At 38.2% G+C, this 20,293-nt stretch overlaps 1 protein-coding gene across 1 annotated transcript in view; it reads left to right on the top strand.

Moving 5' to 3' along the window:
* The window catches only part of LOC139133153 (short transient receptor potential channel 4-like), a 75,945-nt gene extending 67,422 nt beyond the window's left edge, over positions 1 to 8,523 (top strand). The window contains exons 5-11 of the mRNA XM_070699579.1: positions 174 to 552; positions 1,036 to 1,178; positions 1,538 to 2,226; positions 3,337 to 3,535; positions 4,426 to 4,599; positions 4,944 to 4,985; positions 5,324 to 8,523. Coding sequence (XP_070555680.1) covers positions 174 to 552; positions 1,036 to 1,178; positions 1,538 to 2,226; positions 3,337 to 3,535; positions 4,426 to 4,599; positions 4,944 to 4,985; positions 5,324 to 5,863 — 2,166 coding nt within the window. The 3' untranslated portion in view covers positions 5,864 to 8,523. The remainder of the gene's footprint in view (positions 1 to 173; positions 553 to 1,035; positions 1,179 to 1,537; positions 2,227 to 3,336; positions 3,536 to 4,425; positions 4,600 to 4,943; positions 4,986 to 5,323) is intronic.
* The last annotated feature ends 11,770 nt before the right edge of the window (positions 8,524 to 20,293 follow it).

A 20,293-nucleotide genomic window follows, 5' to 3' on the forward strand; every position in this document is an offset into this window, starting at 1 on the left:
TCACACCAATTTTTTTTTTGTCAGTAGCTTTGCGTATTCTGTATGAAAAGAAACAAGTAAATGATGTTCGGGTATTGACAGCATATGAATATGGCCACGACTCATTAGAGTACAAAACAAAATTGATCTATTGTCGAGCAAATTAAAACTGATCAAACATCTTTTATTTGTAGTTTGTTGCTCATCCACACTGCCAACAACGCCTCATCGCAATATGGTACCATGGACTCCGCGGCTGGCGGGACTTGAGCCGCAGTACGGCCTGCTGTTTCACCCTGCTGATCGGCGCCTGCTTCCCCGTGCTCTCGCTGTGCTACATCTTGGCGCCAACCGGGAGATTCGCCCGTTTTCTCAGGATTCCCTACGTCAAGTTTATTTGCCACACTGCCTCGTCGCTGTTTTTTCTAGTGCTTCTCGGACTGCAAGCCGTGGACTTGAACCTCTTCCCGGACGATGACAAAAATGATGACGTGGTCGACGAAAGGACGATCCACGACACGAGGAATGAAATGCCGGGTTTCACAGAGTGGCTCATTCTAATATGGGTCATAGGTGAGGATATCTTAGATATGATCTCCTCTTGGGTAATTTTTATCCTGCGTTAGCTTTGTATTAACAATATATATAATTGCTGTGATCAGTTTCTGTGAACATCATGTCGGGTGACACTCCCCCCATGTCGCATATCCTCTTTGAAAGGAGTTCGCCTTGTAACCGCTTCCGCATCACCGTTATCATTTGAAATACTCGTCAAATCCGGCAACATCGCTCGCTTTGCTTTACGTTCTCATCTGCACATAATTTTACTCTTTCCCACTCCTTGGTCACACAATCTATAGACTACGTTACCAAGTAATTAGTGTTTGTAACCGCATGGTCTAACGACTCTGAGGTAAACATGTGACAATCTATAAATGCACAGGGAAAAAAACAAAGTACACAGAGTGGAAATGACTTTTGAGGGCGCCATGCACGTGGCAGGCAGCTGCTAAGTTACTAATGCGTGAGTGGTGTTCGTCTTTTGATTACCAATAGGGTACACATGGGCAGAATGCCGTGAAGTGTGGAACAAGGGAACACGATATCTGGACGAGAACATACGATGGAAGTTGTTTGAGTACGTCACTTTGGCATTGTATTGGTCATGGATTGCTCTCCGTGTCACCGTTCTTCTTAGGGTAAGGCCAATGATGTTTTTACTGTGTAGAAATATAAAGATCAAGATAGGAATTAGGATCTGAAAAGATCGCGCTATTTTAGCCAATTTCTACCGGTGCCTTTCTTCGCAGATTACAGTGTTGTCTGTGTCATCAGTAGTAAAACAATATCGATGCGAGACCAGCATTTTGTTGTTTTGTTGTTGTTGTTGTTGAAGAAGTGTGTGTAGTTGCTTTTGTTTTATCAAACAATCTACGCCATTCCTAGGAATTCCCAAGTTTACATTGCCGTAGCATCCAGAGTGGAAGATGGAGTAGAATTCATGGAAATGGTTTTTTTCATAATGCGTAATTATATTTTTTCCAACATTACATCTTAGCCATCGGAGAGTACAATGGCGGATATTTACATCAACACGACGACCGTTGGTAGCTTGGAGACCTTCAGTGATGACTCGGATTACATAAACATCGATTCGAGCGGCGACGAGCGGAACTTCAGCACGCCCCTGCCGGACACAACGTCAGGCACAGTCGTCGACGAAATCCAGCAATTGAACGTTCGACTCGAATCTATCCTGCAATACCAACAACAGCTAAGCGACAACATCACCGAAAGCTTTCATTCGGCCATAGGTCAACTGAGCTCCGCCCTTCAAAACATTAAAACGGCAATCGACGACTCGTCCGCGGCTAGGACTTACTACCCGTCCTCGCGGTCTCGGGGGCAGTCCTCTTCCTGCGGTAGCCAGGTGGTCTCCACCGACTCCGCCCGTAACAAATGGGATGCATTTGATCCGGTCCTGGTGTCCGAAGGCCTCTTTGCCATTGCCAAGGTGTTCAGCTTTCTGCGAGTTATCCGCATTACTGTCGTCAGCCTGCATGTAGGACCCATGCAGATATCACTGGGCAGGATGATGTTTGACATTGTCAAGTTCATGATGATATTTTGTCTCGTCTGGTTTGCTTTTTCCGTGGGCCTGAATCAATTATACTGGTACTACTCGAGAGAAATAAAATTGTGGTGCAAAAAGAACAACGTCTTGAATTGCAAGCAACCATTCGGCACGTAAGTATTGCGTCATACGGTAGAGTGCGCCCTCGGGGACAGATACTCTGACTCTCAAAATTTTGCAATTCTTTTCTAATCTACCTCCTGTGAGGGCTCACTTTGAAGCTGTAGTAGTAAATAAACTGCAAATCGAACTGAATATTTAATTTTTTTCCTATAGAGTTAACAAAGGGATGGTGGCCATTTTGAATTTCAACTATCGGTAAATTGAAGGAAATTTGTTTCCGTAGTTGCACATTTGCACGGTGACAACGTTAACCTTCCTTAATCTTGGTTATGAAAGCAAATGTTTGGAAGCTTCCTTAAAGAAAGTTTGAGCATTCACTTTTCGATGAGGTGCATATAACGTAAAGATGTAGGGAGATCATACATAGCAGATTAACTCAACAGTCAACATACTCAGCGGCTTTACAACACCGTTGTTCGTATGTGACTATCTTTAAAGGGCCAATATCTATTTTTTTTTCACGACTTTTGTTATGTATATCAACTGCTGTTTCTTTTTCTACCCCCAAAAGCATGTTATTTCCATTTTGTTATCAACGAACCCAAGAAAACCGTCAAAATTTACGAACCACGTGGTTCAGCTCGACCAATTAAAATGGGACGGACAGGGCATGGTAATATAATAGGTGTTATGACATGCTTTGGGGAGAACAAGAACTTGCAATTGACATTCAAAATTTTAAAGAACGTACAGAATAAAAATCATGAAAAGTTACAGCAGTTTGCCATGTAACGATGATATAATTTTCGAACTGAGTTGTCCATCCTCTTCGACGTAACATAGGAACATGTGTTTATTGGGATGCACGGTGTTCCTTTTTGTTGGTGATTGCGGCGGAATGAAGGCGTTGAAATCAATGGAACAGACAATGAACAAGTGTATACATCCATCAAGCATGCAACAATTGATGAAACCACCGCGTCACAATAAACCAAATACGTATATAAGAAATGACGACAAAGCATAGTCGTCACAAAGGACAATCAATATGAGTGACGTCGTATGCTTTACATCCGGGGGATATGGTTTCAAGTTGACGGCTCTCTATATTTCTATATCGACAGCATAAGCTAAATCTGATTTCCGTGTCTTCTTCTCAGGATACCGGACACGCTTAACACTCTCTTCTGGGCGCTGTTCGGAGTTTCAGAGTTGGCGAGCTTGGACATTATGGACGCCAACCACTGGTTTACCGAGACCGTTGGAGGGTTACTCTATGCTGCGTACCACGTCATTGCTTTGGTGGTACTACTCAATGTACTGATCGCCATGATGAGCAATACGTTTACACATGTTGAGGTAAGCGTACGTGCCCATACCATGATGGTGGATATACTATAACTGTGGTCTGAATGCTCACATTTTGTCGTTTGGAGTTTAGGGATTACAGCGACAAATTATTGCAAGTTCAAGTGCAATTCTGTCGTCCGAGACTATGCTTGTCCGCTCATCTTCAATGGTGTATTCAAATTATAACGCTTCCTGTTAGGGTTATGACGTAATGATTTTAGAAATCCCATAAGAGCAAACCTTTTTAAACTGGGGGCAAATTGTCAAATATGACAGTTGTAATCTACAGCACTTTGTGCTGTAGTTTCTTCTTTAAAGTCGTACACGTATTGGCAAGCAGGATTTTAATTTTATCAACTAAATCCATTGACTTTGTCTAAGTCTCTCCCAATAAGATATATATACATGTATGTTAATGTACAACCTCCCGGACCATAATGGACGAAAGTAAAATTTTGCATTCTACAATATTTTAATGTGGGCTTCGCCTCTAGGCTCTAACATTACCCTATGCAAAATTTCATTTCGTCCATTATGGGCCGGGAGGGGTACATTATTGTTATTTATAGTTTTGGCAATTCATGTGTTTTTGTAGATGTAGAAACAATCTTCAGTGGGATAAAGGGATACATCCTGAGCAACAATCGGGGATGACGTCACAAAATTCACTAGTGTCGACAAGGCTGTAATGTGATTGGCAATAATGTGGACAAGTTTTGATTAAAGAGAATAAGACATAAAAGTGATGTAAGAATATCTCGTTAAGGAAGCAAGAATGAATGAATATGTATGTCAACATGAGAAGCGCACTTCATTCAAAGTGTGTATGAAACTCCATGAAATATGCCATCTATGTAGAGATGAATAAACATGATCATGTCATGGATTTGTCATTATAGGAAGATGCTGATATGCAATGGAAATACTCAAGATCTAAGCTCTGGATGAGCTACTTCGAAGAGGGCGCCACACTACCGCCTCCCTTCAACTTCCTGCCAACATGGAAATCAACATGGCGGCTATTTCTACATATAAAACGCAAATGCATGAAAGAGAACGACGTCCGAAAAGAGGTAAGGATTACTCCTTGGGCCTGGTAAATCATTCAATTACCTTGAATGATACATGTTTATTGCACCTGTTTTGATGCCTTATTGTAAGGCGCTTGACTGTCCCAGAAAAATTAAAACACAAAATGTATACACGTTGGCGCCCTACCTTCTAATTCTACATTACCTCAATATCAGACTAATATAGGAAGTTAATTAAGTTTTATGTACCCCGTCGAAATGATTTGAAATAAAAGTTAATTCGACCGAAATAATAACATATGCCCGTCGTTGTATCATATTTAAGAGCCAATTTTCAGTCAGTATTATATTTTCACAAATGACGCTTTTTATTTTTGTCTTTGTAGAGAAAAGAAACTGTTTTGCACAAGAAGGATGCAGAATATAAGGTACGAAGCTTTATCCCTCTCATTGTCTCTGTCACCTTGTATGTATGTATGTATGTATGTATGTATGTATGTATGTATGTATGTATGTATGTATGTATGTATGTATGTATGTATGTATGTATGTATGTATGTACGGACAGATCGATACAGACAGACAGACAGACAGCTAGACAGACAGACAGACAGCTAGATAGACAGACAGACAGATAGATAGATAGATAGATAGATAGATAGATAGATAGATAGATAGATAGATAGATAGATAGATAGAACAGTACACAACTCAAACTTTATTTGATTTCATCATGACATTTTTCCTTGACATTAAATTGCAACAGGAGGTAGTACAGCAGCTGGTCAGAAGGTATATATTCGACAAACGTCGTGGTAGTGACGACGACGACGCTACTGCCGGACCTGATCCCTGGATACTACAGCTTAAACAAGATATGTCCGGACTCAAATACGACATGTTCGATGCGCTCGGACAGATGGAAAATAAAATGCAAAACGTCGAAGATAAAGTGGAGACGATACAACAAACTGTGACGGAGCAACCTCTGCAACTTCCACCCAGACGACCGTCGAGTCAGGACAACTTAGAATGTCCTCCGTATCCAGATTCGAACAACAGTACAATGGCGGATATACACTCTCACACCCTGTCACAGTCCACGCCCTCGCTCGACATGGACACCGACTTCGCGTCTTACCTCGGCCTACCGGATGACCAGCGCCCTCTGTTGCCGCTGAAAAGGTGGGGCTACATCAGATACATCGATGACATTAGCATGAGGAGTCGGCTCAGCTCGACCGGTTCTCATCTATCGTACACGTTGGCGCCCTCCCTCGACAGACATTACAATCCAGTAACATAGTGCCCAACTGTGGAAAAACTGCTCTTCGTTACAGTACTTTCACCATATCTGATATTAAAAATGCAAAACTTTTGAACATATAAAACCAAAGAATAATGTTGACCTCTCAAAACAGAAACTTCATACCAACATTATGTGTGTTTTTCTCGTCTTTGTTTCAATGGAGTTGCTTTTATGAACAAACGATACAGGACTACCTGTTCCGTTTACTGACCTCGGAAGCGAAGCAACCTCTCTGTGTGACTCCCATAATCACCGGCGCACAACCACCCGCAATGCAGTCATCGATGTGTGTGCCCTGTAAAAAACAAAAGTAAAATCTCAGCATTTAGGTGAATTGAGCCAAATTTTAATGCTGACGAGAACAACTGTCCAAACGAAAGTGTAGGGCAGATACCGAACACCGAGCACGACAGTTACAATTTTTACTCTTTTGCCAATGAATGTTTCAACGCTTGCCAATTGCGAAGCTCTTCGTGTGCACCATTTCTCACTAGCATTTTGTGATCGCAAGAAATCACGTGGCAGAAGGATTTTTTCCCGGGAGAACTCACGCATATCAAGGATCACAAATATCGTTATGGTACACACGGTATGATTTCAAGTTGCCCGACGCATTGTTTCCACAAGACAGCAAAATCAAGTGTATCTCCCTTTTGGCTTTCGGCCCAGTCTGCATACATCCACCATACTTTAATGGAAGTCAACACATGAATTTCAAATATTTGTGCTTGACAAGAAGACAGAAATTCTGGAGCATTTTGCTTACAGATACTCCAAAGTACGCCAATGCACTCATCTACACACAGCATGGTAATATTTTGTTCTTTATTATTAAATGCGGGTACTATTAATTGTTTTTTTGTTTGTTTCAGTGATATATATATGTTTAAGATTTCAAAAAGATTTATTCAAAAGATGTAGAATGTAGGTTTTCTCGAGTGAATGATGACGCGGAAGGATTTCATATTGTTGTCAGTGATGAAGATAAAAGAGACATCGGACTGTAGCATGAAAAGTAAATCTTAAAAGCTAACGTGTAATTGATTTACTTTAAGATATTATATTTCTAAGTTCCTCCAAGAAAATCAGGTAATGTAAAACTTTAATAATGAAAAACTAAAAATCGAAGTTGCAGTGTCAGAAATTTTTTTAGCATCATGCAACATTTACCTTTTCATTAGCAGGAATTCTTATTTTATGGAATTGCTATTTGAACTAAATGATTATTATAAGCGAATTTTAGTAAAATTTTCTTGCAGCCCTGAGTGTTATACCTTAAGTCCGATAATTGAGTAGAATGTTCACTAATGCGCGTGCGTTGATAATGGTTAACTATGACAATGGACGTGACTTAAATTGGAAGTCCTTTGACGCCGGCCCATTGGTCGCAGCATCAACAAAACCTGGTATGATCATTCTTGTGAGCAGTGCAGATTCCTGCCCGATTTGTAGTATTTAGGTTTTGCTGTAAGAGCTGTGTTCACCCCAGTTTTCACAAGAATGAGATATTGTTGTGTGATATTCGAATGTGAACTCCATAACTCGGCGGGAAACTCGCGCATTTGGCAATATCTCGTCCCGCCCAGATCCGTACGTCTCCGTTGATATGGCATAAGATTGTTGTTCTGCGCACCAACTGAAACTAATGTATAGAGTTGGTGCGATGGGGACGTATACTGCAACAAATATGTTTAAAACGCCTATCGGATATTGGAATGGACACGCCGATATTGAGTCTTATTTAGAGAAACTTTCTTTTTGATCTAGATTTTCAGTGTCACAGCAAGTTTTTAATTATTAATAGTAGCGCCACTATTGCTAGTTGTGAGTTTACGCTCGATTTTGAATTTTGTACACACTATTCGATGTGGCATTTGCAATAATTTTCTCGTTAGTGTCGCCTGTTGTCTTCAAAAAGCGTCCTGAACGCAAATACCAAATCGAAATGGACAGCCGAGCTTTTGCCACTACTTTACAAGCCTAAGACGATATCTAACGTTGGATGCCGTTGTTCAGCTCAACGCATAAATTACCTGGTACCATGATCGTGGCTCATCCTTATGTAAGTTACTGTTGCCCATAGTTCGTACTGTTACCGTAACACACTTGCCCTCTGACGCAAGCATGCCGATTGACATGCGAAATCTTTACCTTTTTGTGCAAATTTAGCAAATGTATTTTGGGCGGGGTAATTTTTGTCTTACAAATTGTCTTCGTTAAATATCAGATCATATTCAACCAGACACGATTGACATTTCTTTCTTGGATGATAATGACAGCCTGCCATCGGAAACGATTTTCTAAATCACAAAATTATCGAAACTCAAAGAAAAAAAGGTAGGTTTGTGCATACTTGGCAATTACACAGAAAGATATGCATCTCTGATATTTTGGACATTTTGCTGTCGTCGGACGATTTCGTTCTCACAGAGTTTAGTTTTTGTTAGTTGCTTATTAAAATCAAGAACAACAGATTTGATCTTGAACTTGGTTACTGTCGTTACGTATACAATGTACAGTATTTCTCCTTGCCTATATGATTAATTACCTATGAAGCTTTTCAATTAAAATAAAGAAACAATGAAAGACCTTTCTGTACCTTTTCAGGCTAATCTGCAATTGTCAATTACTATGTAGAATAAAGTTTCTAAATCTCGTCTAAATGCTTCTGTGTTATTATTATTATTATTATTATTATTATTATTATTATTATTGTACTTGGGCCTCAGCCCAAGTACATTTGTTTTCATTCCGTGGGGAAAAACTCTGTAAGGTATAACCATTTCTGGCTGAGACCAGGGAGGGCAAAATGTCTTGGCTTCATCTTTCTTTGCATAATAAATGGCGTAATGATGTTAACTGAATGGAAGTGCTGCTCTCAGCCAGTCTTGAATAAGTGAGATGTGAATGTTAATGCTTCTCTATCTGAGTTTTTGCCACAAAATCTTCTGAATATAATCAAAATGTGCATCGAAATGCAACAATTAATTCATCCTCCGTTTCCTAGGCGAGGGCACGACCCTTGCTACACCCACTGGACGAGCCAAAGTGGGAGGGGTAATTTCAGTTTGGTCGAACAAGAGGGCTCGAGACCAGAATTTAACATTTAAACTTGAAACATGTTTAATCGCTGACAAGATGTGGACTAGTGTTAATCAAAGTAAAAGTGTAAAAAGGATACGTTTTATATCCCGGACACAATGAAAAACATTACGACTGGAAACTGTACCCCCAGTTGAGAATAGTAATGCCCACAGCGATGGAGAACACTTATCCTTGAGCTGAGAAAACCAGACCATCATTTCGAAATAGAGCTGCAGATTCGAGAAGCTCGTTCAAAATAGCTAGGTGCACCCCAAAAGGGGTGGTTTCGAATTTTGAGGGCAAATTTCGCCTCCTTCATATAGAAATCGTACGTTTGTTTTTCCAGGAGAACACACCATTTGACACAAAATTTGCATGTAAAGGGGTCGCCAGTAAGCACGTGGTCAAATCTGGCATAAGAAACAATATGAAATGTTGGGTAAAGCCAGTCCAAAATAAACTGATTTGAACTTTTGTGTTTTGTAATTTATACCACTGCAGTAACATTACCTTTTTTTGACAACATCACACAATGTAATACGTTTTGAAACTGAATACTCCGACGTATTCTGTGTCTCCTTTGCTAAAAAATACGGTATGCCGATTACCATGTAAGGAGATGATGACGTCAAGACAGATTTGTAGTGCGTTTGGTCCTGGATGGTGCATGAAGTTTTGTCAAGGTAGCTTGTGTATTTATTTCCTAAATGGGAGAGATTAGGGTCGATCTAAACGAAGGCCGAAGAATGTTATGATACTCTAAGCGAGCTGAACTCTAACGCGAATGGTTGGATAATTTGGAGGATGTCTAGAATGATCTCGTCTCATTAAGATTATTTGGCGGTCAGTATTGAATTTCAACTGCGTCACAAGTTTGCGAAATGAGTATTCCGTCGAACGGTCAACGAACGATATTTTAGAAATCTGGAGACATGGCACATCGCATTTTTATTTAGTATTTTATATTTTACAAAAGATTTAAGAAGCAATGATTTTGTCGAAAATTCTGAAAAAAATATAGGAAGATTTGATCGCGAACACATTTTCACTTGGGGTCAACTAGCCCTGCGTACGATGCTGTGTGTTCCGCTACAGCTAATCGCCCCGCACACCACAGCCCTGCAAAGACCCGTACGTATACTATATAGGGTCGGTGACTTCAAATCCATTTTGGGACTTGACGTAAAAAGCCAAATTACTGCCGAAATTCAGCGTTCTTGGGCCCAAGTCGTATCCCAGCCTACCTCAGCTACTCGATCGCTTCCAAAAATGACAGTCTTTTTTTCACTTCTCGTAAATAACCGTCGATGTCGGCAACTCTCTCGCTAGCCCTGCGTACGATGCTGTAGCTGTAGCACATAGCATCGTACGCAGGGCTAGGGGTCAACATGGGGTCGCAGCCATGCTGCCTCAAAACTTATTTCTGTCTGCACTCAAAACTCAAAAATGTCGGATATGAACCTGAAAAATCGATGCAATTTTGTCAAACTTCGGCGAAATTTCAGCCTATAGACAAAATTTCATCTAGGTAAGGTAAATTTACTGAAATTTGATCGACAAATAATCCTGAGCTTGAACGTGATAGCTCGCCTTCTCCGGGAAGTCAGGTATCCAGCTGCCAATACACAGTTGTCCATATGGCCAGGTTTATGAGATTGTTTCAAGCGACGGCGGTAGACCGTACGGGGCTCTGGATATGAACCTACCGCCGCTGTAGCTGTAATAACTGTTGCGTTGTTTTTAGTGCCCACGGCCGAAGTCCTGGGGGAGTTATAGATTTGGTCATGTCAGTCCGTCCGTCCGTCCGTTCACGCAGATATCTCAGACATGCCCTGGTCAATTTCTTTCAAACTTTGCACAAGAATAGTACCCAACCTCATACAGATGCACGTCGATTTGTTTCACAATGCGATCGAATTTTGCCGTGTTAGAAGACTTTTTAGTTTACACCTCCATAGACTCCCATGTATAAGGCAGTTCTCCATAGACTCTCCCATGTATAAGGCCAAGAAAAATAAAAATTTAGTTTCTCATCGTATTCATATTGCCTGAAGGATGCAGTGACACAGTTTTTTGTCCCCACGGATAAAGTCCAGGGGGCTTATAGATTGGGTCATATCCGTCCATGAGTCCATCAGTGAGTCCATCGGTTCACGTAGATATCTCAGACATTGTGACAAAATATCATGTGACCTTGGTGACCTTTGACCTCAAATATACATTATTGTCCATAACTCAGTAACCACAAGTGCTAAACCTCCATAGTTAGTATGATGGGACACCTAATATGACGCCACATATTGTACCTCATTAATTATGCGCATATCTTATTTTGAGCGATCCAATAGAGCTAGAGGTCTAATTTTTGGTATATAGGAATAACTTAGCAATACAATTATTATGACAAAATGTGACGTGACCTCAATGACCTTGACCTCAAATATATATATTTGTCCACAACTCAGTAACCACAAGTGCTACATCCTTCATATTTGGTATGATAAGACACCTTATGACACCACATATTGTACCTCATTAATTATGCACATATCTAATTTTGAGCGAGCCAATAGAGCTAGAGGTCTGATTTTTGGTATATAGGAATAACTTAGCAATACAATTATTTTGACAAAATGTCACGTGACCTCAATGACCTTTGACTTCAAATATATATATTTGTCCACAACTGAGTAACCACAAGTACTACACCCTTCATATTTGGTATGATGGGAACCTTATGACACCACATATTGTACCTCATTAATATGCGCATATCTAATTCTGAGCAAGCCAATAGCGCTGGATGTCCGATTTTTGGTATATAGGGATAACTATAGGGTAGAAATCTAAATATGCCCATCTAAATACTAGACATCTACCATCGAGAACAAAAGAAATTTGCTGTTATTTGAATATTTAAGGAGTTTAAGCAATTTCCACTATAAATAAAGAACCCCTGCCTCAAACTCCACAAAAGTTGCTGGACATATTTTGCCGTTGTCATGCCATTGCTTCGTTTAATAACCAGTTAATCAAATGCCTAATTGACAGGAGGAAATTCAAGACCATATTTGAATAGTAGTATATATTGTCCTCAAAATTACTCTATCACGGCCCAAGTACTCATTGCCTTCAGCAATACTGCCTTGTTATTATTATTATTATTATATATTGGTGTGAATTGTGCTATTCAGACCAAAATTGCTGTAAAATGACCATTTCTCAGTAATGTCATCTAGATTGTAAAAATTTGCGCTATTAGCCCCCTGGTTGTTACCATGGTAACGTGACACAAAAAATGGACATAATCTTTATTCTTCATAACCCTACAGCATTTTTCAATTGTGTTTAAAATACTTCTATAATACTTCTACAGCTCCCTTTGAATATTTACCATATCGACACCCTACATAACGATGGATATATCTTCTTTTTGGGGCCAAAAACCATCGGCATTATAAAATGTTAATTGCGATATAACTTGAGGTCATTCTGATTCAGTTTCTGAAGTAATTCTGATCATTACACTTCACAAATTGCCAACATTTTGTATGACCAGCACAAACTACCAAACACGGTCATCATGGGCAGTTATTACAAGTTAAAAATCATATCTTGTTTGAAAAGGTCTTCAGCCTTGTTTTTTTGTTGACACCATGAAAAGAATCTTCATAATGTTAATATTCTTATGGCAGATAGACATCTTTATCATAAGATGGTAGATTAAATTCTTTATATAAGCTTGGAGGCGATAATTGAGAACAACGACTGTCTAACCATTGAAAAGGAACTACTCCAAGAAAAGGTAAGAAAATGCCCATGGTATGTTTAATTTCTCATAAATAAGAGAACATACCCTTACGAAAATTTTAACTGCGAAACAGCATCAAAGTATTAAGAAGGAATTAAAATAGAAATTTTCATCTCTGTATGAGCCAAATGTGAAAATAAATTGGTAATAGTGATTTTGAAAAAAAAACTTCGAGACTTATTACGAGCCGTATTTGTTCAATCCTTCCAAGAAAATATAACCTACATTGTGTTCGTTTACAATAAATGGATTGAAAAGGGCTGTCCAGCACACCAGTAATTCGTGTTAACAAACGTGTGGAAAGAATTCCATAGGCCCCCTCCACGGCCTTCCTTATTTTCTTAGGTAGGAACTCAAGTATGATAACCCTAAAACTAAGCCTTACTATAAATCCAAACCCCTCCAAAAGTTGTATTTGATGTGCTTCTTCCAAGAAAACTCGGCGATTAAAGTGATTTCCAGGTATGAGGGGGCCTTCAAGGCAGTCTTGCCGAAAGGGCCTCGAAATTGGAAGACCTAAACTTTTGCCCTATCCTTCTTCAAGTTAACTGTCAACCATTCTATTTCAAAATCAAGAATTGAAAACGAGGGTCAGCGTGCAAATTTCGAACCACACAAACAAATAACCTGTCACGTTCAGCTACACCTAAAATTCAAAATGGTCGCCTTCGCTATGTTAACTCTAGTTAGGGGGGGATTTATATTTACTTGAATAGATTCAAAATGACCCAAATCGATAGATCGATCAAGAATTATAAAAGTTTGAGAGTCTGAATATATGTCCCCGAGGCGCGTTCTTCCTTAAAGGGAGTACGATATCGCAACATCGCTAAAGCCCGCCCCCATGATGTGAGATCGGTGAACGCAGATAACTAACAATACAAACTCGCTTGTTCAACTCTAGAAATAATGTTGAGGTTTCTACTGGTCAAAGAATTGTACATATTGTATTGTATTGTATTGTATTGTATTGTATTGTATTATACTGTATTGTATTGTATTGTATTGTGTTGTATTGTATTGTATTGTATTGTATTGTATTGTATTGTATTGTATTGTATTGTATTGTATTGTATTGTATTGTATTGTATTGTATTGTATTGTATTGTATTGTATTGTATTGTATTGTATTGTATTGTATTGTATTGTACTGTATTGTATTGTATTGTACTGTATTGTATTGTATTGTATGAATTGTATTGTATTGTATTGTGTTGTATTGTATTGTATTGTTATGTTATGTTATGTATGTATGTATGTATGTATGTATGTATGTATGTATGTATGTATGTATGTATGTATGTATGTATGTATGTATGTATGTTTGTATGTATGTATGTATGTATGTATGTATGTATGTATGTATGTATGTATGTATGTATGTATGTATGTATGTATGTATGTATGTATGTATGTATGTATGTATGTATGTATGTATGTATTTATGTGTGTATGTATGTACGTGTATGTATTTGTATGAGTGAATATATAATTATGTATGTATGTATGTATGTGTATATATATGTATAAGTTAATATATATATATATATATATATATATATATGATAAAGATGGTAAATATAGTGACAATATAGTGACTTGGTAAATACAGTGACTTCATGTAAGAATATAGTCACTGCATAAATATTAGAATATACATCTTGGTCTTGTGTCCTTAGAACGAGCAATCATCGCTTCATAAAATTTCAAATTGTAATTTTTCATATCTGGATATTCCTGTTTGATGAAACCAAGCGTGATGACCCCGGATGTGTGAAAGCGCCGATGAATTGTGATGGATGTTGCTGGTGATAATTAGTGTAGCGCTCCATGGCCCTGAGCAATTAATATCGACGGCGTCTGGGGAGTGTAACCAGCTGCAAACAGCAAACTATAAATCTACTAAAATTTAAAAACAGACTTCCGATACAATACGCTCTTACGACAGAGTCCCATGTGCGCGGTTCCCTTATTTATCCAGTCATCTGTATAGCATTTACATGTGGATCATAAAGATGATCTTTTAGTCCGAAACTGATTAAGTTTAACTTTTGAAGAAAAAAAAATGGTATAATTGGTCAGGACAGGGCATGATCGGGGTGAATTGGTTCAATGATCTAATCGATTTTTCATAGTTGATGAAGTACCGGATTTATAAGAAGATGACAACTTTTCTATAAAATGTGAAATATTGCTAAATCAATGATTTGTGCTTAAATTAAAACGATTAATAGGAAAACGTGTACCGACGTCGAGATAATGAAAGTGTCAACAGGGATGTAAATATGGCAGTTATTATTAATACCCATTCGGACCGCACCAGTAATAGGCCGTGTTAATACGTTGATCGATGGGCGTTAGACTCCAAGTGAAAAATATTCGTCATTACGTCCAGACACAACTTGTGTCGTGCTGTTATGACTATCACACTGAACCCTTTTTGGCAGTAAGCCTAAAAACAGGCATTAAAATTCCAAAGCAAATTACATTTTAATTGCGCAGTTTATGAAGAAGAAATATTTCAACAATGTTAATTTAATACAATTTTGGCTCCTCAAAATTACATCGCCTCTTACATCGTTTGTTTGCCTTACAAATACTCACTGTCTACTCGCGTTACGTATCTCTTTTTACTAATAAATTTTGCAACATATCCCTCGTACTAGTCTTGCAGTAAACAGAAATACCATTATATGTACGAGGGGGCTTGCTGTAACTCTCGCACATTATCTAGGGACTACCAGAAACCATTTCCTTTTCCTAATTCCGAGAGTAAATCACAATTCTCTTATCTCGTAATTTCAACAAACAATATGAAGTGCAGTGAACTTTAATGAGACGATCTGCTCTATTCGTGTGAAAGGGACAATATATGCCGAAATAAATTTTGTCATCTATGGAAGTATTATTCCATTAATTAAGAAATGTGTCATTTCAAGCTAAAATATTGTCCGTGGGGGAATTATGCTCAATTCGAGTTGAGGAGGTTACGATCAGAATTGACGAGTATGCTTGACACTGAAGAGATGCGTACAATGTTTGCACTTTGGTGTAATGCTCAGAGTGGTGACGTCACAGTGAAGAGTAAAGATACCTGGCAATAGGGACTAAAAGTTCCTACTGCTTACCCATAAAAGGTTACTTTTCGATATATGATATCTGGTATATCAATATATGATATATATGAATATGTATAAATATAAATAAATAAATAAATAATATATATATATATATATATATATATATAATATACAGATGTCCTCGTGGGAAATTATAGTGCTCGGTGCTAAGCAGAGCGTTATAAATAATACCACAAATTACTTCAAGTACAAAGTAATAATATCTGTTACTTAAGTTTCATGCATCTTGCAATCGTCAGACAGCAAATATATCCTGCATTCTTCTGTCTGAGGATTGCAGGATGCAAGAAACTTAAGTAACAGATATATATATATATATAATATATATATATATATAGTTACATATATATGTAATATATATAATATATATATATATATATATATATATATATATATATATATATATATATATATATATATATATATATATATATATATATATATATATATATATATATATATATAATCCCCCCGTATCCGAACGAGTGTGGCTGCGTCGACGAATCACGAGTCCGCGAATCAAGCGGAAATAGGAAACACTATGGATTTTTAATACAAGGTACTTATTTGGTACATACTATAACATCAATGTGAGTGAAATTTCATTCATAAAATTGTTGGACGTATGAAATTTTTCAAAATTACCAAGTATCATGTTTTACGAATTATCAATTGTATGTTTAATATTTTACGAATAAAATGAGCTTGTTTTAAATATGATGAAGAACAGTGTTCGGCTCCAACTCAATCGGTAAGACTACGAGCAACGAGTCGTCTGAGCTCAGACGCGAGACGACGGAAGTTCAACAACACGGTACAATACAACGTGATGCACAATATGCATAGACAAAGCAATAGCTTGCACCTTTAAATGCACTGATAACCTCGTGATCTCGTCGCTCTTGAAAAATAAAATAGCGTTTCTTCTGACGAGTCTCAAGTCCGGAGTATCGTCATTGATGTCAGAAATGATGAACGCCCTTCGCTTCCTCGGCTTGACGGGGCTCGACTCGTTGACTGCTGCGGCAGCATTGATAGTGATGTTGAACTTGAAACCCGTCAATATTGCTTCAGAAAACATTCTTACTGCTGCAGGGATGATAGGTACGTGTATTGGGTTATCGGCTATGTTTTTTTATGTTGTTTGATGGACATCGACAGGGGCTCTTTTGACGAGGTAGACAACACATAATGCCGGTAACATAGCGTATTAAAATGTCAGTGGTGTAGAAATCAAATGTTTCAATTGCAAATTAACGACGAAGAAACACAAATTCATAATAATTCTAGTATCGACGGTATTTTGTATTTAACACATGTATTTTAATACTCCATATTTCCTTATTCTTCATTACCCTTCCACGTTTGCATTTCAGGTATTTGAAAATAAGTTCTGAACAGCTGATTTTTTGTTTACGTTTTAAAAGTAGTCCGGGTCCCATATCCACCACATGTGGAATATGGATTCATCGTAGTCATATACCTATAGTGTGACGTCATACTATAGGGATAACTCGGTCTATGTATGTGATAAATATATATATATACATAAGATGTCCTTTTGGGAAGTTGCAGGGGAGAAATTATCTGTTACTTAAGTTTGATCCATCTGGCAAGCCTCAGACTAATTTTTCTTAGACATAGACCATTTTAATTTCTAGTATCCTACAGTTGGACTTCATACGTTCAAAAACGTGCGGTACCTGTCATCATTCATCCAAGTACAATCGATGATCTTCTGAATTAGTTTTTGACTTTACAGCTTTACTGGATTTCTAAAGCTCGTAACAATTCACCTTGTCATTATGGACGACATAAATTATTGGTAACGGCTCGCATTTACATTCTGAAGTTTACTGTACTTCTCAATACTGAATTGGAGAATGATTAGTATCTCACAAGACACCTGCTACCACAAACACAGGAGGGTAATTCTGTCAAACCTTTATGCTGAATGGCAAATACTTTTTTCAGACATATAAATAAGCCTATAAACTATCTCATGGCATGCAAAATAACAGTGTATGTAAAATGTAACATCAACGGTACGTTTCTCGAAGGAATATTAACTTCTTGTATTCTCTCCATATTTTTTAAAAGATACAAATTGTGAGCGAAGTCGGCAACGAAATGTTTTTAGTTAATGATGATCAGTTATTTAGTTTTACTCTAATGACTTAAGCACCGACAATCTATCTGTGCGCCTCTCTTAAATCTACTTACACAGATAGATGAAGGTACCAGTGCATATTTTTGTCCTACCACCCTTTAATCTATTTATCTGTCCATTATCTCAAGTCTGATCGAGCAAATTTCCGTAGGTTATATTGCATCCGATGCCATCCAAAATATACACGGCATATGGCGGATACGTACACTCAAAAAATTCACGCAGTCAATGCGAAATTCATCCGTTTCAATGCCTGCCGAAGCGTTAAATTTAGGTTACATTTATCAGATGTCGAGCTCCTAGAAAAATGGGAGGACCATTGTCCCAGTAACAAGCGGATAAAGGCTAGAGTTTGCACAGAAGAAAGCTGGCTGCCGCGAGTAAGTGGGCAGTGCTCTCACTAGACCTCGCAATATTTCTGTTATGATAGCCACCTCACGACTGGATTACGTATTCGTTTCCACAAAAAGCAGGATATCACAGTAAGATAATTTAGGCTGTATAATTCAGACTCTGATGCGTTAACTAAGCGCTGTGTGAGTCAACAACGTATGGAAACTCACGCCGTCTTCATCCAACCGACTAAAAATACGCGATCGGTGTGTAAGGCTACCTCTTTGTTGACAGCACACCTCAATATATGTTTGAGTCTTGAAGGCTAACAAATATTTCTTCTGATCTAACACAACTTGAACCCAAACGAAAGCAAACGAACATCAAACTCGAAGAGAATATGTGAGGATGAATATTAAGTAGGACAGTCTGACATTAGTTTACTAGAGATGAACAGAAATTATAGCCGTCAAATGGTAAAATAATTACAATCAAGAAATCTCAAGGCTCATAGTAGTTATTAACGATACGATCGGAACTCAAGGATATTTTATGATTATTATTTTATGGGATTACGGTTATTGCACCAGACCGACTGGTTAATAATGCGTACGAGCGTCTTCAAATCATCCGAAGATCTAATAGGCTAGCAATTAAAATGAAATCAATTGGGTTTGAAAGGATGAACAGGACCTCGTTCGTAATCTATCAAGCATCGGTCGTTTCCCAGTGACGGAATATTGGTGACTTTGTCGCTAAAAACTCTCCCGGACAAATAATGTGTATTAATTTCAGCTGTGGATATCGTGTCTGCCTCCGTAGCCTGACCCAAATAAAACGTACCACTACTTACTCGCATTACGTTGAATGCATGCCGTCACGATCGCTAATATTCATTCTTTGAAGCTTTTTAACAGATGACTCACTTCTCGTAAATAATTAATTCCTTCTCATATCATTATTCTACCTCCTGCTGAATAAATATCCCGACTTTGTCCTCGGAAATGACTCGCTACACAGGCAAACTCGCATTTAACTAATATGTTTGCATTGTAAATGCAATTTAGTCTACATTATGTCTCATGCTTAAATCATTAGCGGCGTGTTCCAATTGTGATGACGAGAGCAAATAGAGCAACATTTCCTGTGTAGCTCGATGTTTCGCAAACAAACAGGTGCTACATCGAAACTCTACTTTTGCTGTCGTTTCATAAACATTCAAGGTCAAGACTGGGGTTTTGCTCTGACGACTGATTGTGCGTGCCGCATTCATAAAGATGGTTATAAGCTAATGTTGTGCGAAAATAAGGGATACCGAAAAATCCTCTGCTTTTGAAAGACAACAACCCAATTTCACGGCCTAAGAACGTCCTAACAGCGGGAGGTTCTCCATAACGACATTCACTGTCATTGTCAGGATCGCACAAAAAAGTGCCCTGGTTTCGTATGGTCAAACAGGGTTCACGCTTGATAACCCCAATATTACATGTCTATTGAACGTGACAACCTTCTGATATGGCTGTCGGGAAGACAAAATGATGGCATCCATATATTTCTGTTACTTCAGATTGTGCACTTGTTTGTGTTTAGTTGTAAATATTTGACTGTGACTACATTTTCAGACTACGATTCGAAATGTAATTGACTTGCTACACTAATAATTCCTAAACAGTGCTTGGCATGGTTACATAATTTTAGCAGCAGGACCCTTGTGATTTGAAGATGCTTTAGCGAAACAGAATACAAATGATTGTGATCCGAATCCGAGAAGAAATCTGATTCAGCGAGACTTAGCACGGACTATGAAAAATCTGATTGACATGGTGCACGGCGCCTTTAACCCTCCGTGAACAATAATTTATGCATTAAGAGAAAGATTGTTATAGTTG

This window comes from Ptychodera flava, chromosome 5 (assembly GCF_041260155.1).
Source record: "Ptychodera flava strain L36383 chromosome 5, AS_Pfla_20210202, whole genome shotgun sequence".
NCBI classification, from domain to species: Eukaryota; Metazoa; Hemichordata; class Enteropneusta; family Ptychoderidae; genus Ptychodera; species Ptychodera flava.